This window comes from Notothenia rossii (assembly GCF_949606895.1).
Source record: "Notothenia rossii genome assembly, chromosome: 7".
Lineage (NCBI taxonomy): Eukaryota > Metazoa > Chordata > Actinopteri > Perciformes > Nototheniidae > Notothenia > Notothenia rossii.
In genome coordinates this window covers 72705836-72733504 of record NC_136905.1, presented here as the reverse complement: position 1 = coordinate 72733504, position 27669 = coordinate 72705836, and the positions used below count along the sequence as shown (strand labels likewise).

The window sequence follows — 27669 nt, the reverse complement described above, 5'->3', positions numbered from 1 at the left end:
CCTCAATCCATATTTTAATTTCTGTCTCTTCTTCTCCTTATTTCCCTCGGAGTGTTCATTATAACAGAACAAGATGAAGATATCTGCGTATGGTTTTTACTTTGGAATTCGATCCTGAAGTAGTTCAATGGGACTCAAACACACATCTTAACAGCTAGTCTTAGCTCATTACATGAATATTATTATCCTAATAATCTCTTACCATTTTAAAATGTAATGGCTCAGGCTAGTTTGTTTTAGTCTGGATATGTCTAAGGCCAAATGACTATGCTAACTAAATCCAGTTTTAAATGTATACTGGAAAACAGCGGAGCAGGATATTGTCTTTACTCGGTATGTTGATATGAGAGGAAGTGAGGAAATTAGCCAATATTAAATTGTTTTATAAATAATCCTGGCTGGTTTTTATAGAAGTTAGGAAGAAAATCAGTTTCATTATTAGATGGGTTTTTAGCGCATCTAAAATAAAAATCATTGCATACATCTTTTTAACAAAAGCGTTATATCTTAAAGGACATTCTCATTCCCCTCTACTTTTCTGTCCCTTACCTTAGACTACTAAGGTATTTTCAGTAACATTGGGTTAAGCTGTGGGAAAATACAATGTAAAAAAACACACTGCCAGTTTTATATCCTCTGCTGTCTCCCATGGCAATAAATCACAAAAAGCTTTTGGACGGCCAGAGTGTCATAACGGAGGCTCGGGCCGAGACAAAGGCTCCGCCGCAGCATCCTCACCCTCAGTATCTCCTGCTTCATGCCCTGTGGCAGCAGAGGAAGCCGCGGGAGCAGCTTAGCCAGTGTGTTTATTCAGGATCCATTAGCGGCAGCGTTTTTATGCTCTCAATAATTCAGCTGGTTGCTCCCTCCTGGGCCGCACTGCCTGGCGGGGAATCGGCTCACTGGAGCTATGCAGTGGGAGAGAGTCGAGCAGACACTCACGAGGGGAAGGGAGGGAGGGAAGAGGAGTAAAACAAAAGAAAGAACAATGGCGAGAGAAGAAAAGCAGAGGTAGACGATGAGGAGGAAACTAAGCAGGTGATGAGAAAAATGTGGTAATTCACAAACATAATGCTTATAATAAAGGATGTCTTGATCAATTTCCTTTTTAGATAATTTAAAAACTGAGAGTTGAATTTTTGTTATATTAAATTTGTGGATTTTCATTTATTGTTTCCCTAAAATAATGATTTTGATTGCTGTTACTGAACATCCCCCACAAATACTTTTGAGCCTGCTGTCACTTATCACCGTTCCCATCCTTTTAAAGCTAGCCTTTTGATTTGTTAGATGTGACAGAAGAATTATTTTATATTTTACCACTACTGTCCCTTTTGGGATTTTCACCATTTTATGATTCACAAACAATAGTTATTATTTGACTATTTTTATCTTAGTTACTTGTATAATTGCATAGCTAATGTGTATGTTTGTTTGACTGTATACAAACATTCAATTTTGCAATTTTTAAAATTGCAAATATCACATATATATATATTTACCAAACTCAAATATGTACTTTTAGATGATGTCATTCATGATCACAGTATAATACAATTGTGAAATCACTAAACCCACCTGTGTATTCGTGTAGATGACAGGAGTGACAAACGCAGGGTAATGATCTGTCCCAAGACTGCCCTTCACACTCTGATCAAACTGAACAAATATAAAGTGTCTATGAGAGTGACTCGGTTAATGCAGCTTTCCTGTCAATTCTCTGCATTTAGGCCTCTGGACTTCCTTCTTTTGACACATTGGTTGAGAGAGGAGGGATCATACACTAATCCTGTACAGAGCACTTCTTAGAAGGTGTATATGACACGTCTTACAGTCCCTTTATTTATTCTGCAGCATTTCCTTAGTTGGAAGCCTTGAGTTACCGTCCAAAGGGAAGACGCTTTCTCCTTCTCTATTATTAAAAGGATGAAGGACTCCTTGTGGAGCTTTATTCCAATCAAACTTTGATCTAATGTGGCAGCTTGAGTCCCGCTGGTTTTCACTCTTACAGTAATGCCTAATGCAAAACAACAGGAACAACAGCAATTCAATTACATGTACGTTATATCGACCATAGCACAAATAGCATGGGGATTTCCCTCCTTTTGCCGAGACACTTTATCTAATTCTATTTTGGCTCCAACACATTGAGATCACACTTGGCACCAAGATAGCTGTAAACACTTTGAGACAAACTAAAGTGTTCTTTCAGACTCGCATTTTAAGATGTGTTTTATATTAAATTAATTTCATTTGATTTAGTTTTTAGCTGATTTTCCTGGCACATAATGGCTAAAAAGCTGGTCTCAGCACTGGCAGAACAGAATAGACCTTCAACCCCTGCCAGAAAATAGACTGTGCCACACCCCAGCATCTACATTTTATTGCTTTTATTTATGAAACTAGTGTGTGACATTCCTAATCAATATGTTGGACTTGACTGGCCCGTTGGCACTGCAGCATGCCCACTTTTTGTTTAGAGTTTAAGCTGACTTGCTTTTCCTGTCTTATCGCCTTGGTCTTGAATACTTGTCCCAGTGCAGCTGAAAGCTTGTTTCTTAGGAGTACATGGGGAGCTATTGTGTTGATGAATAAAGGGAAGCAATGTTTAGGTGTTTCTTGTAATAGATTGGATATGCACGTGGCTGGAAATGTTTTTTAAGGAAGGACATTTAGTCTTTTAAGAGTGCGAAAGTATACATCATTTTTCACAAAGAGCCAGGAATTCTGACATGTAGGATACCTGTTTGGGATTTCCTTCTGAGTTCTGAACTATTCCTCTTTGTCCTTTTAGATTTAGATATTACATATAATGTTGTATTTTATAAAAAGAGATCTAAACCCAAAGCAATCATTGGGTAGACCAAAATCACTAAGCTTTCAAAAGGCCTCCATTCTTGATTAACGTTTTAATATTACAAGGTCGTCTGTCTTACTTTTAAAGTCAAGTAGAAAGAATTTGAACAAGTGTATATTGAGTTTTATCCTTCCTCTACAGCCCCGCCTGCTCTCTTGTCCTTCCTTGCCCCCGCTGCACCTGTTTGGTGTGCTGGCATTTAGCCTCAGTTGCACGACCCCAGTTGGGAATGTCCTTTAGCATCAAAGGAGAAGGCACTGTTCAGAGCAAGAGAGTTGAAACAGTGCAAACAATTCATTTATGAGTGTTAAAGTGCAACATCGCTGGAACAAAAATGTAGCGCCACGTATTCAATAATCCTATTGAGGCAGCAGGGTGTTATATTAAGTAGGCCCGACCTTCACACACAACACCAGAGATTGAAAGCTTTGTCTCTGATAGTGTGCACCCTGTTATGTGTCCTTGAGCCATGCAATGAATCTCTTCCAGCTTACATGACCGTGTAGTGTAGCTACCCCCTGGGTGGGGCTGGTGTAATGATAGTACCTACAGGATCAATAGAGTAACATGCAAACTAGGGATGGGAATTTGAAAGCAAATGTATATTCGAATATTCGCCCTCCAAAAAAATGGTTAACCGATTAACGGAAATGTACATATCCTATATTAAAAAAAAAAGTGGGAAAGATGTGTACACTTCTTTCTTCTTTTTTTTTAAAAATAAATAAATATTATGTTCAAATAAGTATAAAAACCAAGTCGAATTTGTCAAATGTACTGAGAGAGAGATCGAGAGAGAGAGAGATCGAGATCGATCAGCACCTGCAACTCTGCCCGCTGTGAGGGACCGGTGAGCGGAGCAAAACACATCTTTATACCTAACACATTTAGCTATGGCATTGTCGTATACATTGCATTTTTTTTTATTGAAATGTTTTAATTAAAATAAGAGAATTCATAACTCATATTCGAATACCTGAATTATTTAGAATATTCGTTTAATCGTTCCCATCCCTAATGCAAACAGCTAGTTTAAAGGGCCTCTTTTTAGTGCTGCCGAAAACAGACTGGAAAGAGTCTGAAGAAAAATAGTTTTCTATTTGTGTCACCTGTTTGTATGTGGTGTCATCCATGTTGAGAATTGAGGTTAAATTTTTTTGGGGTCCAACTGAAGGGTGTGAAAGCCAGAAGGCAAACAGGTGCTGTACCGGCGATGGAAGTCAGACAACATTACTGGCTGGCAACCTTTCCCACTGATCCTATTCTTAGATGTTGTTCCTAGATTCAGTGTCCGAGCTATTAATTCTTGCTACATATTTTTCAAACCGATAACCCTCTAGTATGTGGTTGCTTATTGCCGTGGCATTTGATGTGGGCCAACATGCACATACTCTTCAAAGGCCTTCCCAGTATTCCCATTAGCTCTCGCCCTGCCGCCCCTCTCTTTTCTCACTCCCCCACAGCTCCACCCCTCCTCCTGTTTGTCATGCTGTCACTTTCTCTCAGAGGACACACAGTGACCTTGTTCACAGGCAGTCATGCTGGTGTGAGGTGTGTGTTTGTGTTTGTCTTTTCCCCAGATCTCTTTGCCCACAATGCTAAATCAGAATCCTTTGGCATAGACACACTGTGCAGGCACACACAGACCCTCATAAACACACACACTGATATGTGATTGAGTTGAGTAATCTTTTTGGGTCCAACTTGGGCAACAATATGTTGATATAGTGCATTTATCCGCCATGCACTTTCATGCAGTGCCCTGCATTCAGAGACAACCTTTGTGGCCTGTCTGTCTGTGTCTCCTCTAGAAAGTGCTGAGTCACCTTCTACTCCCCCTGTCCCGTAATAGGCCATAAGCAAACAGCCATGGTGAAATAATGGCCTGACTGCTGCAACTAGTCCTTCCCCCCCTGTGTGGAAAAGAGGAAAACGAGAGTGGAATATTGAACTTTCTTTGGTGTGTTTTTGTGTGTGTGTATACGTGTGTGTTGTAAAGAGCAGTGCCATGGCAACAGGTCTCTGGAGTAGAAAGCAGGTGGGTGGCACTCAGCTCAAGCTCTAAGCCTTATGTGTGTCTTTTTGTGCGTGCTCCCTCTTGAGTCTGCGGTGCTCGTTTAGTGTATTGAAATCATGTCGGGTGGACTCCCTGTAGAGCACTTCAATGCATAGTTTGTAGTTAAGACACCCTTGCAGTAGCTCACTACTCATTAATGAACAGTGATCTGAAATTGGGGTGTTTTGTATGGGGCGGCAGGAAATGACAGTGTTCATCAACAGTCTGTACAAAACCTGTAGCAGCAGCAGCAGAGGAGAGGGCTGGGATGAGGTTGACTGCTTGAGACTCTGGTCTCCTTTCGGAAAACAAACTAAATTCACATTTTGAAATCTTTTTGTGTTACAGTTCTCTTGACGTCCCGGTTTTGTTTTCATAAAACAACCGTTAACCCTCGTAACATTATATTCCTGTTATGATGTGTAATGTGGTGTCACACACCAGAGAATCTGAGGTCATGTCTGCTTCAGACAACCTAGACCTCAACTCCTCACCTCGGGGGGGGGGGGGGGAGAAAGTAGACTGCTTTCAAACCGCTGACTTTCACCGTTGTACAGTGACACGGGATACAACCTCGAAAGCTTTTTAGAGCGATCTTAATGTCTGCACACTACATGTACTGTCAGTTGGGCTACAAAAAGAGGGAGGGAAGTAGCTATCATAAATGTAAAAGCATGTTTTTTATTTTGTATTTTGTGCAATTGTCAGGCTACTCCACGTTTGTCTCAGAATATCCCATTTGACCTTATTAAAAAAGATTACAGTGTGACTGTCCTTCACGTGGAGGCACCTGGAACACATACAACAAACCTAAGCTGAAATCTGGAAACGTCAACTTTTTTAACTGTTCAAAGGCTCTGAATGCAGCCCATTTTGCATTGCAGGTCCTGCTAGCACTATAATTTGGCTGCCTGTGAGTGCCTTGGCGCAGCCTCTTCAGGGGGGAAAACGACTCCCTCAGTGAGCTATTGTTACCCGGACTCTATTGTCCACCCAAACACAAGTCAGAGACAGAGGCTCACGCTTGTGCACCTCCACACAATCCTGCAGCTCTTTGAACTTGATCCATGTATTATAATTGCATACTGACTCGTTAAGGTGGTGTGGCTTAAATAATCCCCATCCATCTCTCTCTGATCCCTGCACCCATCCATCTTTGGCTGATATTAATTGCTGCAGGGCTATCTGTCGTCTTTGTCTCTGTGAAGCGAGGGATCTATTAAAGAAAGGTGTCCTTTCAAAGTTAAAGCGAAATAGCTGACTAAAGGGGCGCTCCTGTTATCCTGCTTCTCTTCACAGGGCCTATTTGCCCTCTGTGCATGCCTGCATTTCACTGTCGCTTCCTGTGATACGCTGTGTTACTGCATTGGTGCTTCAACACACCCACACTGTCACATTCACTCACCATATCTCTCACTTGCTTTCTCTCCGTCTTTCCAGGAAGAGCAGAACAGAGGGAAGCCAAACTGGGAACACTTAAACGAAGACCTTCATGTCCTGATCACAGTGGAAGACACACAGGGCAGAGCTGAGATGAAGATGAGGAGAGCGGTGGAGGAGGTCAAGAAGCTCCTCGTACCTGCTGTAAGTACACGCCACACACAAGCTCACGTAAACAGGCTGTCCTCGCCTAATAACTAATAAAAGTTCTTAGACACGCACAGAACATGGTTTAGCTAGAACCTTTTAGTTGTGCAGAGACTGGCTGTTAAATGCTACACTATCTTATTCCTAACATCAAGATAATGGGGCTACATATGGAGAGCCACTGCGTTCCCACTGTTAGCATCCTGTTTACTTCCATATATAAACCAGGGGAACAGGTTGGCTGTGCCCCCAGTGGAGTGGAAAAACATATCTAGCTGCACACACCCTCCTGTGAGCGCCACATTTGATCTCCGCTCCCCCCTGCCTGAACTTCCTCTTACACTGTGCTGCTGGTAATGGCTGCTGATAGCTTTTTGGCTTGCATTGTGTATTTTCCCTGTAAACTGTGGTGACCAGGTGGACAGGGCAGCTGAAGGCCCAGTTTTGCCATCAGGTGGCAGTGCACACTGCCTGGTGGTCTGCGGAAATGAGGCCAGCACATGTCAGGCCATGCAACAAAAGAGGCCGTGGCGTCTGTTGAACTGTAATGTGTTGAGCTGCTTTCCTTAATGCCCTTTATCCTGTAAATATAGAAGTAGGTTTTACATGTACTTTATTGGTATTACTTTACTTGGGAGGAACAAATGGAGCAAGTACAATGTTTGCCTCACATGTAGTTGTCTGCAACCTTTTAGTACCAGAATTTGGATGCTTTCTATAATAACTGTGATATCTCAAAGAAGACCACTTTATTTATCTATGAACAAATACACAACACGGCCACAAAGACTGAACGTAATGTTCAGTCTTTGTGGCCTTCTTGTGTATTTGTTCATCGTCATCTAAAAACTTGCCTGAAAATTATTAACCATATCTGGGCAACTTTATTATAATGATCATAATCTGTAACTTTTAGTTTAGCTCATCTGAACTGCACTGGTTATGGATGTAAGATGTGAAACAAACGGTGCCATCATGCCGGGGTCTCCTGTCGAGTGTGATCATTTCCGTCAGTCTGTCTCAGTGAGGCCTCGGCCCATTCTGACAACGTTCAAAGCACTTCAATTCATGTCCTCTTGTTTAAGGATTGCTTGTCTCTACTCAGCCCGCTTGTCACATTTTTGGGCACTTGTTTTGTTTCAGAGAGCAGGGGGTTTTTGCATTTCCACAGCCTCTATGTACACAAAGAGGATGTTGACATATGCACACACACACACACACACACACACACACACACACACACACACACACACACACACACACACACACACACACACACACACACACACACACTCACTTAAAAATGTGTGCACTCACCAACTTAGCGGATGAGGCTGTCTCTGCGAGCAACAATGTTCCAAAGAGTGATGCAGAATGAGTCACTGTTAACACACATGTGTAGACACATACACAACAAAACCCCTTCGGCGTCCTTTTATGTCAATGACAGCTCTTGGCAGCTAATAGTCATCTGAATGGAGTGCCACGGAAATAGCTTCCTCACAATTTTCTTTTTCTAAATCTCCTTCATTTTGTAGCCTGACAAGTGAATCAAAGATGGTCTGGTGAGTCAGTACCTGAACCATTTATTGGGTTAAGGAGAAACTCTCTTCTCTTATTTCTCACACATGAGAAAGCAGCTTCAAGCTCTTTCGAGACACTAATGGCATTTTCCTCCTAAAAAGTTTTACTCTACCCTTAATTCAAATAAGAGTTTTATGGAGCAAATTAATGACCCAGTGCAAACCACCACAGGCCGTTTATCCTTCAAGCAAGGCATCTTTGTTCATTTCAATGCAATGAGAAGATGCTTCCATTAGATGGATGTGTTTATCTCAGCCTATCAAATGAACCTGTAAATTCTTTAATTCGTGAGGAGAAAATTACATAATTGTCTCTCCAAACGTCCATGTGTGTTTTGGTTGGTGCATTGTCTACCCCAGATTCCCTAAAGGCACCATATTTTCTCCATGTCAAGCGTGTATATGTCTGCACACGAGTGGGTGGGCAGTAAAGCCGTTTGGCAGTGATGCTCTTTATCATGCTAAACTAGATTGGATTAAAATATGGACATGCTTGGAACGCACTGTTCTAATGAAGGGCATCTTCTCTACATTTGGCAGCGTAAAATTGTCTTTATCAAATCGAAAGGAAACAAAATGTTGGGTCATGCTTTTTATTCCCTTTCAAAGTACAGGCTTTACTCGTCAGTGAAGACAGACCAGCTGCAGAAATCAAACACAGACGGTGTACAGGATGATAACCAAAAGTAGTTTTGTCTACAAAGACAGTGGTACATTTATGTCAGACTTTTAATATAATCATTTTGATTTCATATCATCTTATAATTGAATTAGTAGCCAGGATATCTGTCGTTGAAAAACGCATTCTTAATTATATCAGCTGAACAAGTTATATAACAGTCAAGCTGACAGTCTTCACTTATTCAATGATTGTGTTGTATATGCAATAATCTCAAGTATTTTTGCTTTATCATTCAACTAGTTCTTCTGTTTTTCAAAGGCTCTAAACTAATAGATTTGTTCTAATAGATATTATAGACTAATATAGTTTTCAATATTCAGTAATTCCACTTGGACACTGTTTCAAAGATATATGGGAATAACCAAGAGTGACTAACGGTAGAGTAAGTATGTTTTAAATACTTTCTGTCCGTGTCTAAATTATCATCAATTCACTTGTTACGTTGGTTGAGCAAATATTGACTTTGGTACGCCCTGTCAATGGCTGCTCCTTATTCAGAGATCGATTGACAGTTAGAATAAGGTGCTGATAAGTGTTACAGGTTCCTAGTTGCTCTGATTCGCCCCGTGTTGCACTCTCCAGCTCTCAGTCCTGTGAACTCTTCAACTCTCGGTGAACTGGGAGCAGGGGTGCATCAGCGAGATGAGAGAGACAGGGGGAGAGAGAGATGGGTGGGAGAGCTTGATTGAGCTACTCTTTCAAGTGTGGATTTACTCCACTGATCCAACCCTCAATACACACACAACAGCGCACACACATGCATGCCCAGAAACACACACACACACACACACACACACACACACACACACACACACACACACACACACACACACACACACACACACACACACACACACACACACACACACACACACACACACACACACACACACACACACACACACACACACACACACACACACACACACACTCTCCCTCAAATGTTGCGCTCATCCCTTGAATCCTTGGTTAAGGCCCTCAAACGGAGAGCCGGCAGCAGAGCCCCACTGCACTTTGGGTAACCTCGACTCAAATTCTCGCAGAGCTCTACCCATAAACCCTAACTCGCCTGCTCCACTTCCCCCTCCTGTCCTGAAAGGTGTGGGGAGCAATACTGATTGACCTGCAGGGAGGTATTGCCCAGAAATCTAAATCAGACCCAGGCCAATTGTAAGAATGATCATAAGCATGACTTATGTCTATGATATTTAATAGTACAATAATGTCACCTCTCAGATGGCATACAGATGATGTTGTTGTGTAATAAGAATTTGCCGAGCTCTTTAATGCACATTGTCTCAGATGTTGCGTAGTAATCTTTTCGGTTCTAGAAAGAGACTGTTGGTTGGGTTCCTATACTGGTTAACTTAACAGTAATTACCACCTATTAAAGGTATTGACAGACGTTACAATAGATGGTTACACTGTGCTCGTTAGTATCCGCACACCTGTGGCTCCTTTTTGCTCCATTAGTGAGTTTTTATGTCTATTTGTGTATTGATGCACACATGTGCCCATTCCTTTGTGTGTGTGATTGACGGGCGTACAATCTGGACATTGTCATGGATAAAATAAATTATCCTTGGTCCCTTCAGGTCACCGCGCTGTATGAAGTGCTTATGGCAAAATGACAGACAGGCAGACAATTGGGCATGGCCACCTGAGACCAGACAAAGGCCTTGTCCTTAGGTAACCCTGAGTGCTTTGGCCCAGAGGCACCTATTCTTATTGAAATTCTGTGAAACCTCCGTTTTAGCATTTTGTTTTAAGGTCCTTGTGCTGAGTTTCTCCCAGGTATAGATAGATGGAGTGCTTTTTAGGGATTCATTAAGAAGTCTTTTATATTTTTCTCAAGCAGACCTTTGTACACATTAGTCAGGCTCAGACAGCAGAATCATATTCTATTCAGAAGTCCCTTAAGCTATTCTGCTTTTCTCTTTTTTTTAAGCAATTTTATTTTAAGTGATAATTCTTTCTTGATCAGATAGCCGGTGTACAGTGGCTTTGCATTATTTTCAGTTATGATGATGGAGAACATGAAGCATATCGTTATGTTGCATTGCACACTGCAAGTGGTACTGTTAAAAAAGTCCTCAGCAGGTTAAATCCTAAAATGTTAATGTAAACACGTTGCCCTGGAAACGAACCACCAGTACCTCACCTCATGCATTCAATGAGGTTACATGCTTATTCTCTGAAGTGATAAATCAGCCACGTACATGATTTGTATTCTGTTGATTCTGGTCTCCCTATTTAAATCTAAGGACAGCTGTTAAACAAATCTATTTAAAAAAATTATTATTATTTCACAACATCTTAAACGGTTCATATACACTTCCTGCATTCTTTTTCAATAATGGGAGATGCCTGATTTAAGAAAGTGTCAGACATTGATCTCTACATTTGATTCAGTGCATTGATGGCAGGCACTCACCCCAAGCTATCTACAGCACATCCGCACATGCATGCACACATGCACGCACACATGCACGCACACACGCACGTAGCGCCCGAGAAGCAGGAAAGGTTAGGTTTGAAAGAAGAACAGCACACAGAGAAAGAAAGAGCAAGCTAGCACAGGGGCGCTTTGGCCCTGGAGAGCCCAGTGCATGCCTCCCTGAATGAAACTGTCATTGCTGAGAACAAAGTGAGCCCGGTAGCAGCCCGAGCAGACCCACGCTGCCCCAAGCACTTTTTGCAGCACAGTGGGAGCCCAGTGCTGTGCTTCTGCTCCAGCTTACTTTTCCCTATTGAGCTCCATCTCCACACTTTCCTCTAAATCCTTCTATTGAACCTTTTTTACTGCTCTATTTTCGGTATTGTTAACACTTATGCAATTCTAGTGCACATTATGGGGATGATTTCATTGCTCCACTTTCTTTTCTATTTGTTTGGCCGTTGATAGTGAAGTGAGAGCTCTCTCTCCGTTGCCATGATTGGATCTTTGTAGCACTTCTAGACCAAGGCTAAGGCTCTTCTGAGCAAACCTGTATGGCTGCATCTTTGTTCTTATCTCCCTCCCTTGCTCTCCTGAGTCTTCAGGGCCTTCTTGTCTCTCTTTTTACCTCTCCTCTTTCTCTTTTCTGGACCACCTTTGAGGAAGAACATACAGTCGATTGTGTTTCTGTAAAAACTAGACAGATGGACCTCAATGGACGCCAAGTTTGCCGATCTGCGGGGTGTTGTGTCTGTACTCGGCACTATGCATCCGGCTTGGCAGAGTGCTACCATGGCAGCCCCATCAGAACCATTGAGACAGGAAAGGCACATGCACAGAGAGATGAGGAAGAATAAGCAGTTCAAGCTAGATTTAAACGGTGGAAGTCTCTTCTAGGCAGCAGTGTACCAACTTTGCAATCAATAAACACCTCTTTTTGTTTTTCTTGCTCTCTTTCTCGCTCTCACTCTGTCCTCCTCTCTTTCTGTCAGCAGTGTATGACAAATGAGTACAAAACACCATCTGGCTGCATCCATCTTTGTGTGCCTCCCCAATTAATGATGTTTATTCTCTGTTAGGCCTACCTATCACAACCATTCTCTTCATATTTACTCTTAATCTACTCCACCGCCCCCCTCCCCAGCGTCCCCCGTCACGCATGATATCCAGCCATGTTCTGAAAAACAGCATCTCACATTTCTGAGCCTCATTGGGTTGTGCCCAACACCAACTAGCACAGCTGTCTACCATAGTGATATTACTCAAAGGTATACAACATCAATAGTATTACTTGTGGGCAAGAAAACCTTTAAACTGACTGATACACACAACAAAGGGTGATGAAGGCAACACTATCTACTCTTGTCCCATGAACTGGTGCATTTACATGTGATTAATGACAAAAGTAGCTATTTTGTGACTCTGTGAAGTAGGCTTTGAGACCTTGGAAGTAGGCAGTAAGTAGGTAGTTTTAGTCAACCTTGCAGCCTAGCTCTCCCTGTAGTCTGTTATTACCTTCATCAGGCTAATGAATGTTGCATTGGATCATATTAACCTTCTGATCTCCACCTCCCAGGACACTTTAGTTACAACAGACTGGACTGCACTGTTCACTGCTCTCATTATATATGTGTGCGTTTGAGAGAATGGTGAGCTCATCCCACCTGCAAGTAGACATTGCATTTCCCTCCTGAATGTTAATCATGTTTTTAATTGGCTTCCTTGACTTGATGACCTATACTTGAGATGGCAATTCTGCACCACTTCTGTTTTCTTACTTTGTCTGCAATGTGTGTAGTGTTTTATAGCTTCCATTCACTCTCAAGCAGTTGATATAAGAGCCGACCTAGAGGCAGCGTGACCTTTGACTCCCAGCCATCCTCTTGTCCTCCACTTTCATCATTATCCATCGTCACATCCTCTCACTCTTTGCACTCATTCATCCAGCCTTTTGCTCCTTATATGACCTTCTCACCCTTTTTGAGATGGGCACTTGCAGGATACCTATTGGAAGCCTGCGACCAGGAGAGCAAACACTGAAGATGTGTCAAGTATAAATCTCCTCAGATAAATGATCTAAAGTTATTAAGTGGGTAACGGGAATTGTCCACTTGAACCGTTTTACCACAGGAAACAGCTTTTTAGACACTTGTTTCAATGATTGCCTCTGCATGTCATTTGATTGGCTAGTGACCATGTCAGGTGAAACAGCCTTTGAAAGCCTTTTTTCATTAACTTCTTGGTCAAGCTCTTGGAAGTCCAGCAAGACCCTGACTGACATCCCACTCCAGACTGGGCAGAAAACAACACTTGCAACCAGTCAGATCATAACAAAAAGGCCAACACAAAGGTACACTAGGAGCTTTGTTTACCTGGGCCTTACCTCTGTACCTCTGAGAGAGGATGAGAAGAATACTTTTCTATTTGCAAGCTCAGAAATGTGCATTAAGGGAAACCACCATCCTACTCTTGGGCTGACTTCTTTTTACTCCTTTCCCCTTACTCAGTTTCCCCTCCCCCTCCTGTTTTGTGTCCTTTCTCCTCTCTTGTATTCTTGCCCTCTCATGCTGTCTGCTGCTCTCTTTCTCTCTCTGGCTGATAGAGGGGACAAGTCATCCACCACTCACTTCTCTTAATGTATCTGTTAAAGCCTAAAGGCTAGCACAAAGGTACATCAACTACTCACACCACGGATGCATTAATAAAACTAGAAATAGGTTTCCCATAGAGTGTGGGAGAGGATGGCCACAAAAAGCCTCTGTTGTTACTAGTTCAGGCCTAATTTGAATAACTCCCAAGTCGCACACATTCCTCCAGTCTAAGCTTTTTATTGCTGTACTACATACGGTGGCTATTGAGCTTCTTTCCATGTGTGCCGAGTCCCTCCTGTCAGCTCAAACCCAACAGCAGGGACTTGGTCTGGTCTTGGTCCAAGGGTTCCTCCCCTGCCTTCCCTCCCCTCCACCTCTCCATCTGCCCATCTCTCCTCAGCTCCAGCTTTATGGCTCTCCTGGGGGGCAGACAGGTGGTTGCTACCCTAAAGAAACGATACCCCTGCAGGTAACAACCTGCCTGAGCCTGGCCACCTTCCCTCGTCCTGTCCTCCTTTTTAATTTCCTGGAACTGCGACTGAAAGGCAGGCAGACTTCTTTGGCCCCAAATCTGTCTGCATAGACTTGCCTCCTATTTGCTGCTGAAAAACACATAGAAAAAACAATCTACAGCAGCCTTGATCAGTTGGAACCGCCTGCCATTTAATGAACTTCTAATTATCATCAGATAACTCCAGCAATTTAAAGAGTCCCGGCAAAGAAACAGTTGATTGCAGTGACTTTGTGATCATGGGAGCAATTGCGTTCAATTTAGATAGAATTTCTTGTGTATGTGCATTTCCCCGGAGGCAGACGACCTATAGTATGCTCATTATTTGTTGGGTTTGTGTTTTAGAAACGTGTGCTTGCACGTACACAGTGATTTAAGAATAAGAGAAGAGGCAGTGGGACTTTGAATTCCACTCTGCCTGCTGTTCCTCTCATCATCGGGAGTCTGCTCACGGAGCCAGCCACAGGAAATGGTGAAAACTCCAAAGCGGGGAAAAGATTCAGATTGCAATAACATTTGTGCTGAATGCCACGTTACATCTCCTTCCTCACCTTTCCTCACTTGTTTCATCCCTCTGTCATTCACCCCCACAACTGGTGTGAAAAAAATACGCGTATAAAATATATAAAATATGTTCACACATAGAACTAATGTACCATAGATTAATGCATTTTTATTCCATCAAATTCTTATCAATGATTGATCGACCAACAATAAATCACTTAAACTAACACACATGAATGTGACTTGCTGAACAAGCACAAAGACGAGTGGTGAAAGTAACTATTATTTTAGCTGGAAGTTTTGTCCTCTCTCTTTCATTGTCCTGAGCCAAACCTCAGCTTCATCACGCTACAATTAGCACTCTCTCCTTGATGCTCTCCTGAGTTCTTCCTTCCCCTACTCCTCCTTGAAACCTTGTCCTGTTCCGTATCCATCTCTTTCATTTCATCCCTCTAAGGGGAATTAGTCATGTTTCTTCTCTTGTCTCATTCTTTTAGAAGTCAGCCACAATCCCCAGTGAAGGTGTATGCTATGTACGCTGGCCCTCTGCACCACTTACAAAATGGCTTTGCCCACTTGTACTGTACTTTTTTAAATTTAGTCCACATACATGCACATGCACTCTGGTCCCTAACCAGCCGGCTCCCTTTCATCATTGTAAAATAACCTGCTTCCTAATCCACCAGGTTGGCTCCTCCAGGGCCTTTTTCAAGTGTCCTAATGCAGTGTGCAGGAAGAGGGGGCGGGCAACGAGGCCGGCGGAGGAGCCCGGGCAGTTTTAATCTGCCCTGCTCCTCCAGTGGAAAGGAGAGGGACCCAGCCGGCCCCCGGCCAATCTCTCTGCCTCTCTTTGAAGGTCCCCTTAATCCCCTTCCAGAGAGGAAGGAAATGCAGATGTGTGGGGGGATGTTTTCATGTGTGTGTGCCAATGCGTCCATTGTAAGGCAGGACCCTGCATCTCCAAAGGTCCAATGCTGATTGAGACATTGTCTCTCTGCCACTCTGCTCCTTTGTCCTTCTCACATACTCTGCTTTATGCATTGTCCATCCACAGTATGTTCTGAACTTCCCCCAGGGCATTACCAGGGCCAGGCTTCAACATCTGCAAAGTGGGAACACACACGTATGCACACACTGCTTTCATCTCTGCCTCTCCAGCGACTTTGTGTCCCAGTGTTTAGTCAGGAAAATAGGATTGTGTAGAGCTCAGCGTTTAGAGAGCCCAAAGGCCGCCCGTCAAATTCAGCTCCTGCAGTCTGCGATGTCTCGCTTTGCCAGCCGTCGCTCAACTCATTTCAAACTCCATTCTCTCAGCCCCACCAGCCGACTCTGGACTGATGGCTTTCGTTTGTGTCTCCAGCGTGGAAGCACTTTTTGTAATCTCACATGGGTTCGTTGGGTTTGTTTATCACCGTCCCCTTCTTTTCCCTTTCTCTTTTTCTACTTAAGGGGGATGTTTGTAATACTTCACTTTCCGTTTACTTCACGGACTTGCTTTCCCATGATGTTTCATGAGGAGCCAAAACCAAAGGCTCTTTTTCTTTGAGTCCCCAATGTTTTCTTTCTTCACCATGAACACACATCTATAAAACTATCATGCAAAGGAAACCAAATATCCTCCTTGTTACTGTATTGTAAGGAACTGACTTGGCATCCAAGCTTAATCAGTTATTCAAATCAGTAAAAGAATTGAGTTTATTTGTCTTTTAGTAACATGCTGACATATTTTGAAGTGTAGAAAATATTCAGTTTCATGTGAATTAATTGGATTCCCAGATCTTTCACATATTCATCCTAGCATGTGAGTATCTGACGGGGATGTTGGCAAAATAGGCCACGGATCTCGAAATAAGGTTTCTCAAAAATAGTTTAAAACATGTTGTTCATGTGCTGGCTGCATTCGCCCAGGTAGAGCCCTCCAAAAGGTTCCAGCTTTAAATCCACATCTTGCAGGACGTACTTTCCCCCTGTTTTAGGAGTCAGGATCTCTGAATGATGCAAATCCCCTAGCAGTATTTAAAGCTCCCAAATCATCCCTGGCCAAATCCCTTCAAGATATTCCCTGCTCGATTGGATAGCATTAAAGGATCGCAGCGACAGAACAATACTCCGTCTGGCAGCCGGGTGGAATGGGGGATAAAGGGAAGGGAGTAGAGGGAAAGAGAAATAGAAAAGAAGTGAACGAATAAGGTAGGGACTGAAAGTGCATATTTAGAATATGAGCAGGGAGGACAGAGGGACGAGAAGGAATTTGGGAGGCAGGGAACAGATGATGAGAAAAAGGGGACAGGAAAAGCTGTTTGTTGGGCTGTGCAACATGTTGTGACGGAGTGATCCCTCCTGCTCTTAGTCTGTAACATCATCTGTTTGTTCAGTCCGATGCAGGCCAACAAGCTTTTAATAATATCTAAATCTTCTTGTTAAATCTGTATATATTTTCTAGGTTATTTATATGAAGTTTAATCCGCTCTTAATGCTATTATGTTACATGGGAAACCCAGCCCAGTTTCTGAGGATAAACAAGATCACTCAGGATTTCGGCCCAGCTTTCCTCCTTGTACTTTTGGTAATGCTTTTGATGGGAGAGAAAAACTGATATGTTTCCTTTCAGTTTTTAGAAAAGTGCAGTGAGCTGGTAAAAAAGGCTCTTGTTCCTGTATTTTCTCCTGTCGGTAGCACAAGTCTTTGTATTTGTGTGTGTGTGTCAGTTGATATTGATGGGACTAGCAGAGAGAACCAAGGCTGCCCACTTCACTCCTTTAAGCACAATTATAGGCTGTTATAAGCCCCATCATAGATCCAGGTGCCAATGCCAGGGCCCAGATTGCACCCGCCACCCATACTTACCTTGCCCTTTATTGATTGCCTCAGCAGGAGCTCTGGGAGTAAACTAGTCTCTCCTAATTAAATATAACTTCACTGCAACATGTAGTCGCACCATCAACACCCACCCTCGCTACATCAGACGGCACACATTTACTCTGTGGACTTAGCACTTATGAGCTTTGTAACGATGAGGAAAATGAAGTCTTAACACAAAAGTTAGTTCCTGACTTTGTAATGTGCCACTTTCAGCTGTACCCCAGTAAGCTGCGTGATTGACAGTAATGGGGCGGAGCAGCCGTGATGAGTTTGTAATAATCTGACTGGAGTCAGGTTCACTTCTATGCTAATGAGCAAGTGTGTTGGTGGTTTAGCATGACTAATGGCGCCAGTTGCTAACAGAGCTGTCTCGGAGTGAGGAAGGGAGCAAAGGAGGAAGGAAGAAATAAAGAGGCTTTGCTGGAGTGTAGGGAAGGTATAAGACAGTCAGAGAGGAGAGTTGCAGGAGATTGCGTTGTTATTCTTTCGGGGAAAATAAAATACAGTTGACGCCTGATTCCCCTCGGCAGATGTGTTCACAAAAGCTGAGGAGCAAGGCAGAAGAGAGAAAATTGCCTTTGAAAGTGCAGCAGTGATTTTTAGAAAGACATGGCGTACTACTCCAACACACTTTTAAATGCTTTTTTAGGATTTAGAAGATATGTTTGTTTAGCGTTTCATGTTTTTTCTCTCCTGACTGCCACAAGACCTTATTATTGAAACGGCTGTTGTGTGTTTTTATTTATTGTATATATGTAGCTTCTAATTCCTCATATTTGATTGATGCATGGTTTTCCATGAGAAAGAAAAAGGTGTGTGGGTGGCATGTTTGTGATTTTGCTGGAGTAGTTTATAGTCTTTTCAATGTGACAATGGAAATCAGGTTTGCTGCACATGTGTTTCTTATTTCCTATCCAAATCCAACAACCAAAGTTTGCTTTAGTGGACTGGAATTGATAAAACTTTCTTGTCACTTATTTATTTAGTGCAGAGATGTTTTGAAGCTTGCTACAAGTACTCATTCCTTCCTCTCCCTAACCCTGCGCTTCTGGAGAGTGTGGAATTGTTGATAAGTCGCCTTGGCAGCGTTGCGAGAGTAATCATTTTCCTCCAGATGTTAGAGTTTGGGAAGGAACCAAAAGGGAGGCGAGTTAGGGAGGGGAACGGGAGAAAAACCAGCTGCAGCAACTACCAGTTCCACCCCTCTACATGAAGTCATCTACTGCTTCCTCCCCGAGGCTCCCAATACCACCTCCTCCACTCTATTCTGCAGATTCTGTTCCTCCCTCCCCTCTCCTTCTCAGTTCTATACATTTTGCCTTTCTCTGTATCCCAGGAGGCCGACAGGGCAGGCTGTGTTTACTGCTGGGGTAATTGGAGTAGTTGGAGAGAGCCTGACCCCGGCCCTGCTAAGGGGGTGTGTGTGTGTGTGTGTGTGTGTGTGTGTGTGTGTGTGTGTGTGTGTGTGTGTGTGTGTGTGTGTGTGTGTGTGTGTGTGTGTGTGTGTGTGTGTGTGTGTGTGTGTGTGTGTGTGTGTGTGTGTGTGTGTGTGTGTGTGTGTGTGTGTGTGTGTGTGTGTGTGTGTGTGTGTGTGTGTGTGTGTGTGTGTGTGTGTGTGTGTGTGTGTGTGTGTGTGTGTGTGTGTGTGTGTGTGTGTGTGTGTGTGTGTGGCGCCAGGAAAGCAGGCCTTAGCCAATGTCAGCCCACTAGGGTGAAGACAAATTGGTTTTCACTGTGCTTTCTGTCTTTTCTTGTCTCATATTCTCAAGCTATCCCTTTCTTCTCCTCGCATATCTCACCACCAACTCAAAGACAATCATTCACGCTTTCTCTTGTACAAGTCTGCAGCGCTTTTTCTCCTCCTTGTAATCTTTTGTTCCACCTCTCTTTTTATTTCTCTCTCTGCTCATCATTTCATCTCTGCAAGCTGAGCTGTTAGATGAGCTGCATAGACGCTGACTGTTGCCAGATATGAGTAAAAACTCCCTCAGTTGCAGCCATAGACATGAGCAAATTCATCCAAGCTAATCCAGGCGCCTGTTGTGTTTATCTGGGGTGAGATGGATGGGAAAGGGCTGGAGTGGGGCGGCTGGGGAGAGTAAGGGTGCAGCCCTATAAACATGACGAGACAGTTGCTCATCTGTTGCTTATTCTCATCCACATGCTCGGTATATAACATTGAACATAAGTTGTATTATCTGTGACACTTGGCATTAGCTACAGTTTGTTTGTCATCAACATATGAACACAAGCTTTGATCAGAAAAGGGTGCAGCATGACAGTGATTTAGCATGCATCTCGTGACCTCATCGCAGGCTTGTCAGGTATTGGCAGGGGGACACGGCTCACCTACTCTAGCTCATCGCACTCCCGTCTGCCTGTCCCTACCTCCTGCTCCCCTTCCCTCCGTCCCTCATCCCTCTGTCTTGCTCCTCCCTGATAGCTTTTACCGCTCTGCTGATTTCACAAATAGGCCTCATTGATTGAATCTGATTCTTGTGGATAGAGCAGCTTTATTGAGTGGCTTTTTCACTGATGGACAGGAGCGTGTGTGTGAGTGTTTGTTACTCACATGTGCGTGTTAGGGATGATAAAGGAAAACTTCCGTTCCTCATTCCTCCTATTGTATAAACCAGCAGCTATTCCTCTCCCGGGAATTCCAGCAGACAGATCATCACAGACCCAGACACAAACACACCACCGTCTACACACAAAGTCCTCGTGACGTCTCCGTCTGAGTGAATGTTTTATTATGGGTGGTGCATTCACTCTGAGGAGTCAGTGAGTTGTGGTGACACCTTGAGCGAGGCCACATTAAAGTGTTAACTGCTCTCTCTGGCACTGTTCGTCAAACATTCATCTGAGCTGTGCTTCTGCTGCAGGAAGCTGGCCCAATCCAACCGGGGCTACACATTTGAAGTCAGTCCACTCCAGCTGTGACGCCACCATTATCTTTTCTTTTCTCCTGATCTGCAGCCATTTTGAATCCCCTACCCTACCGGTTGTGTAATAGTGTAAACCAGGGCGCTAACACTGTACCACAGAGAACAATAACTGAGAACAGTAGGAACACTTTTCAGCAGGGAATTTGTGTTTTGATGGCGGGGGGGGAAATTGTGCTCGTTTCACATGTAAAACAGAAATGATAGGGTTTGGGAGCTTTAGCTAACAAACTGTTTGTGACAAGATGGAGCTATATCATCCGCACTCCACTGGGGATACACACATTTCACACACAGCAGCGCACACCTCATCCACGCAGCAGCATCTGTGCTCTTCCTCTCTCGCTGCCCTCTATTTCGTGTGTCTCTCCTCTCAACAGGAAGTGCGCCACCTATGCAAAGTTGGATAGATGGTGGCATCCTCTTACCCCGCGCTCATTTAACCCCCACAACCCTGCAGATCCATCATCATACAGCACACACAAGCAGCCCTAACACACATATCTCTGCATGCAATTGTCCTCAGCCTGCAGCCTTTTGCTGAGCTACCCACATTGTTCTCCCTTTCAAACATTCACTCTTGTGAGAAACCAAGCCCCAAATGTGCTCATTATTTTTGTCTAATTTAAAAGGTCAGTCTTCTCACAAAGTATTTAAGTGCCGCCACGAAGGATCTGTAGTTCTCTGGTTTGCACTCGTACTTCAGGAATACACCTTGTTCATGAGGACATCCTGTGCTTCATGCAAGAGGAACGACTAATTAGCCATTTAAAGGATTGTTGGGAGACAGCAGGCCTGTGTGTCAGGTAAAGCTAGCTAGCAAAGAACCGTTTCATCATTCATGGATTTGAGTTTATACAGCTCTCCATACAAAGACTCTTAAAAGTAAAAGCAAATGTTTGATTAATTGTTACAACAAATGTTTTAAGCTTTGAAGACTTTACACATTCTGCCCCTTCTTATGAATTTCATCTGGAGAAGTTGTGTTCTATATTTTGTCTTGTCCTCCCCTCCCCACACATCTTTCAGCGTTGTCTAGAAAGTTGGCTTGGCCCACTTCCAAAGAACAACTGGCAGAGTTTTTGTGAGATACACATACACACGCAGAAAGACAAAAGGAAAAGAGCAGCTGTTTTTATTATGTGGTAGCAGCCTTTTTTCAGCTTTAGAGGGCAAGTTCTGATTTAGTGTTTTGATTTAAATAAGGAGGAAGATGGAGAAGAGAAAGTAACAGTGATTGGAAATTGTTTTCAATAACGGTAACTTGCTCTCTTTTAGTTAAGCGGCTGTTTTAGGGATTGTTCATTTGTTTGTCTACGCATGTTTACATATTAGGGATTACAGCATCTAATCAGTTGTGATCATGGCTGTCCATTCAGTAGGATTTATTTGCCAATGTCACTACCCGATCTGCAGCCCTGCCCTATCTGCAGTGCGCATGTGCCAGATGGTCCGCCATATTTGACAACTACATACGGCAACTCTAATAGGACACTTGACACAGTGGCGTTTGGCAAAGCAGAAAAATAACACTCCAAAAAACCTGACAATATTAATCTGAACGAGAGAGATTAGTTATTGTTATTGCAACGTGACTTCACTATTATTGAAGAACTCCTTTTTATTGGGTCATTTTATTGGGTTAAGTACATTGTCAGAATAAATGAGAAATTGATTTAACTTCTGTTAGACAGCTATTATACATACTGAAGAAATATTGACTGTGAATGTATGCAATATGTATGGCATTCATAATTTATATCTAATTACGTTATGTGTTAATGTCCTTCATTTTATTTCAAATAAAATGAAATAACAAAATATCTTTTATATAGATATTTGAGACGTTTATGACTCCGGGCAGCCGTCACATGTCCTATTAGAGTTGCCGTATGGAGTTGTCCAATATGGCGGACCATCTCGCACATGCGCACTGCAGATCGGGTACAGCCAATGACAGCCAATATTAGCAATTGTTGCCATTGACCGACGCCATGTTAATTAGCCTATAATCGTTGTTGACACAGCATGTGAAGTTGTTCTCTGTGAACCTCTGAGGTTGTTAAGGAGGAAACGTAATGTAGCTTGGCAAAGGGTTACCTGGGTTTTTGCACTGTTATAGGTTTCTAGATTCAATTTGTGTAATTCTAGTTTCTATATTCAACCTGTGAATGTAGTTAACAAAGATGTGGGGATTGCCTTGATACAGTTCTGAACACAATTAATAATGAATTGATAATACATTTGAAGTACCATATGTGTGTACACTAATCAGTAGTGTTGACTTTAGTTGCCTTGTGTCTGTTTTTGCAGAGTAAAGTGATATAGTTTGGTAAAAACTGAGGTTTCCCCATGAAATGAAAAGAGAGCCAGAGCAGAGAAGAGAGAGAAAGCAGTAGAGATTTCCGTGCTTCATTAATTGGCAGCTCTGTGGTACACTAAACATTGCACAGACAGTCAGACACACACAGTTGAATAATGTGAGTGCTCTGAAGCCACTGCCTTATATTTAGTCAAGGGAGGCCAGCCTCTGTCACCTTTTCTCTTGCTTAACCTCGCTCTTTCTCTTCCTCTCTCTGTGGCCGTGTTGAAGAGGAGTCTCATGGGAGGGCTTAACTCTGAGCCCTCATTCTTTTTTCTTTTCTTTCCCTCTCCCCTTCCATGTCTTTCTTTCCTTATCATCCTCTGAATAGAGCTGCATACTGTTGTTAAACTTGGTCCAGGAGACACAATCTGTGCAGAGATAGAATAGAGAACTGAGGAGTTCACTATCTACCATCCTACCACCTAACAGGCCTTTCTCTGTGTGCCCTTGATGTGTTCAAGTGCAGATGCACAATGCAAAAGCCACCTTTTTTGTATTTGTGAGTTGAAATGATAAAGCATTTTAATCTACCTTTTTAATAGCAGTCAATAGTTCACTTAAGGTGGAGACGAGGGCACCAAGGCATGCTGTCTCTGCACCCTTCACTTTGGAGTCATTCACATGAGGGCCTGCTTAAATAACGGTGTACAACCTGGAAAATCACAGGAGCTGTTGTGTTGTCATGGTTATTGAGTGTTTGGTAGCTTCAGGGGAAATGGAGTTTGGGGGTGGAGGTGTGGGAGTGCAGAAAGGAAAGGGGGAGGAATGAATGGGTGTAAGTAGGAGGGGGGTCCTATCTTAATTGCTTTCCGAGAATAATTTCGTTCCCCTAATTTGGCGATAATGACAGTGGCTGCGGCTTTTGTATTTATTTATCCAAACATTAATTGACAGGACTGACATTAGCCTGGGCGTTTATTGCGAATTTGATTGCGCACAAGGGAGCAAAGAAAATTACAGTAATTATCCTTCTGATATGGATTATGAATATGCATTCCCACACTTAATGTGTCTGTCAGCATTTTGGTAACAACACAGCACTTTGCCATGACAACAGCACTTTAGCTTATCTCAATCTTTGTGTCCCTAAATAAATTCCCAATCCAAGCGGTGCTGGAGGAGAACAGATGACATGCATTGTCTAAATGATTTAGCTGCCCCACTGTAGATCTCTAACGACGCCCGGGCATGTAGTTTGGTGAAATGGTCGTCATGTGGCTTGTTTCAATTGGCCTATAAAGGGGCCTCAGCTTGTGAAATTAATTGGAATTAGTGTGTGGTGTGTTATTGTGAACGGACATTAAAGTTTCTGTTTTTCCACAGGCGGAGGGAGAAGACAATTTGAAGAAGATGCAGCTGATGGAGCTGGCCATTCTCAATGGGACATACAGGGACAACAACCTCAAATCACGTAAGTGAGCCTCCATGCACACGTCGGCCACAGTTTCATATATTCACCATAAACAACTAATCTTTTAACATCATTGACCTTACATATTTATATATATTTGTTCTATAGTTGGCATTAATTAATACTGTATACCTTTTTTTAAATAATGTCTAGTCTTAACTACTGTGTACATACGATGTTTTATTTCTCACCACTAGCAGAACTCTTCTCTCTCAAGCTCTCCAAACATGTTACCTACTCTACTCCTCCATGAGTACACCAACTTCCATTCTGTTCTACTCCGTATTTCTTTCCTCTCCATCCATTCCTCCATCCATCCCCCCCCCCCTGCAATCCAGAAGCCATCGCTCTGTGTCACTTGCTTTTTTGCGGATGCTAAACTTTCAGCACATTGCTCCACTCTGCATGTTGGTCACTAGCTCACATATCGACAGGGTTTGCTCCTCGATCACCAATTTCTAAATGCATAATCACATCCTGGATCTAAATATATAAAAAAGATTTAAAGGCCAAAATATTTCATCATCTAACATATTAGTTAAAGACTAGTGCACTTACTCTCTGGACCCTTTCCTAATAATTATCATCAAAAATGTAATTCAGACGTCAAATACTGGGTTTTTCTGTATTCTATTTGTGTGCAAATGTATGAAATGAAACTAGAATTGATTAATTTCACTGTTTCATTTTCCTAATTTAACATCTGCTAATATGTTAACCATGATGAACTGGCCCACCATCTAACCGTAGTTACCATGGCTCTGGAATAAATTGACCTGCCTTTGGGGAAGCTTGTGTGGCACAGCTCACGGTGCGCGCTGATGCAGAACCACTTGAAAAAATGATCTTTGTGTTCATTTGTACTTTCTCCAACTTAAATAGAGTGCTGACTATGTGTGGGATCAACATTTTATAAGTTGTAACAAATGAAATATAGGTTACTATTATGCTCACTGATTCCTGAAGAGTCTTTAGTGAAACTTGCTCTTATTTGAGTGTTTCTCCTCTACACATAATCAACAGCTCTATTTCTGTTGGCATGTGTGTTGTTTACCTCTCCTATGCCATTTCCAGTAGATGAATGTATCGCTGCCATGGTGATTTGTATGCTTTGAATGCATTGGGGATGACTGCAGCATTGTGTGCTTGTATTTTGGTGTAAGGGGCATTTTATTATTTTGTCTGGCTATGTTAATTTTCCTTTGCAACAGATTGTGGCTTTTGTGGTTCACCACCATGATCATTGCATGGACTAATTTTTCCTTTTGCTCCCTTCCTCTTCCCTCTACCTGCCATTCCCGTTCCCCCTTCTTTTTCCTCCTTTTGTATTTTCACCTTTCACTGTTCATCTGTGATTATGACCACACTACACCTTTATCTCTTGTCCTTCTTTCTTTCTTTTCTACTCCTGTCCTTCACTCTCTTGCTTATGGCAGCCACCCTTGCATTCTCTCTTGCAGCGGCGGCAGCAGCCGCTCAAGGCCAACGTCTCATAACCTCCACGGGTCAGGTGTTGCCTCCCCAGGGGCTCCGGCCCCAAACACCCGGTGGGGGCCAAATCATGAACCTCATCCGGCAACCTCAAATGGCTGCCATGATGTCCAATGGCACCCCCACTCTGGTGCCTCCCTCACCGGATGGTGGGCTTATCTACACCACCCCTTATGATTACCCTTACGCCCTGGCACCCACCTCCCTGCTGGAGTACCCCATCGATCACAGTGGGGTTCTAGGTAAGAGAGCCTGGGCTAGCATGGGTCCAGCAGGTACAGCCAACTTTGGCCAGCCTGGACACGAGGGCAGCTTTTTTTACCCCGGAGCGGGGATGCTGGACGCGGCTGCCATGAGCCACAGTCAGGACTTATTGAAAGGTAAATATGTCGTGTCCACCTGAAGATGAAAAACAGACAAACTTACATGGTGGATGTGATGGTGAAGCTCTGGGTGATGAGATTACCAGCTTTGTGGCTCATATGGACACTGTATTAAAAAGGCAAAGGGGGACAAAAAGGACCCTGTCAGGGCTAGGCTCTTGGAAAGTTTTCTTTATAATCTAGACTAAGGTATATTCACAGTTTTAATTACGCTTTCGCCAAACATTAATGCTCTCAGGTTTACATAGCCTCTTTTTCTGCAAGGTTCATATAAGAGGACTTGCCTCGCTGTGAAATGAGGCATGCAGAGAGAGAAACACACTCGCATACACACAGCCTGCTCCCTAACCCCTCCATGCACTGGCCTGCAGGCATATTCAGTCTGGCAGCAGATCCCCTTGGATTTCTGCAGCTTTTGAAATTATTCCTCTGCACCGTTCACTGCAGGCAGGCCTTGATGCCTGCAGATAGTTCCCCTCTCACTCTCACTGGTGATGTTCATTAAATTCCTCCAGTCTTCCCTTTTTTTTTTATTCTCCTTCCCCTCTCTCCATTGTTATAGCTTCACCCCTCTTGACCTTTAGCTCTGTGCTAACACCTGACGCTCCCCTTAGTTTCTGTGTCAGGAGGACAGTTCAATACAAGGGTCTGTATATTCTATTCACTCTCATTGGTGCTTAAGCTCAACACATCTGCGACCAAAGAGAACCGTTTTCAGATATTGATGCGACAGAGTCTGATGCATCATATGTTGTATCGAGGCTTTAGTGAACGAACGCTTCCCCCTCCAGACAGAAGAAGCCTTCGTCAGTTGCTTGCCAGCTTTAATTTGACACAGTAGTCCTCTAATGTTGTCCCAGGGCTCATCAGGCAGCAGCAGACACGAGTGTGATTTTAGCTGACCTGTGTGTTGGACGCGCCTCTGGGAGTCATGTGCAGAACAGACGAGGGCAGCTGACTGGCTTTCCTCTCTTTAACTTGCAGGGTTACACCAGCTTAGTGCATTTTATTTACTCACACTATCGATTGGTGCCTTCAGCAACACAGGGCCCTGTGGAACACACTCTTGCTCACACACACTCATGCACTTGGTTCAGCTGCCTGTGCTACTGTATCTAGCCGACATTGGCTGCTCTGACAATAAAGAAATGTCAGGCCATCTGCTTCTTCAGAGTAGTGTAGTTGGCTGCGTGGTTATAAGCCAAAACTCCCTCATAACCTGACAATACCAGAAAAAAATCTTTGGAAAACTATCATTTTTTTCCGATATCCTCTCTAGCTTTGGGAGGACTGGATTTATTTTCAGTGTTCCTGTGAGTGTCTGGTTTTGTAGCACTTGAACATACAATGACACGCAAACAGTTTGTGTGTGTCCTATACACCAGGCAGAGTCAAGCACTGCAGCAG

General features: G+C 43.2%; 1 protein-coding gene across 3 annotated transcripts in view; it reads left to right on the top strand.

The window, feature by feature from the left end:
- Positions 1-27669, top strand: part of qkia (QKI, KH domain containing, RNA binding a) — a 70989-nt gene that overhangs the window by 35273 nt on the left and 8047 nt on the right. For 2 of the 3 annotated variants that reach the window (XM_079692271.1, XM_079692270.1), the window contains exons 4-6: positions 6354-6497; positions 24301-24388; positions 25825-26259. In XM_079692271.1, the coding sequence (XP_079548397.1) occupies positions 6354-6497; positions 24301-24388; positions 25825-26259 (667 nt within the window). The remainder of the gene's footprint in view (positions 1-6353; positions 6498-24300; positions 24389-25824; positions 26260-27669) is intronic. The other variant, XM_079692272.1, reaches the window with a different exon arrangement.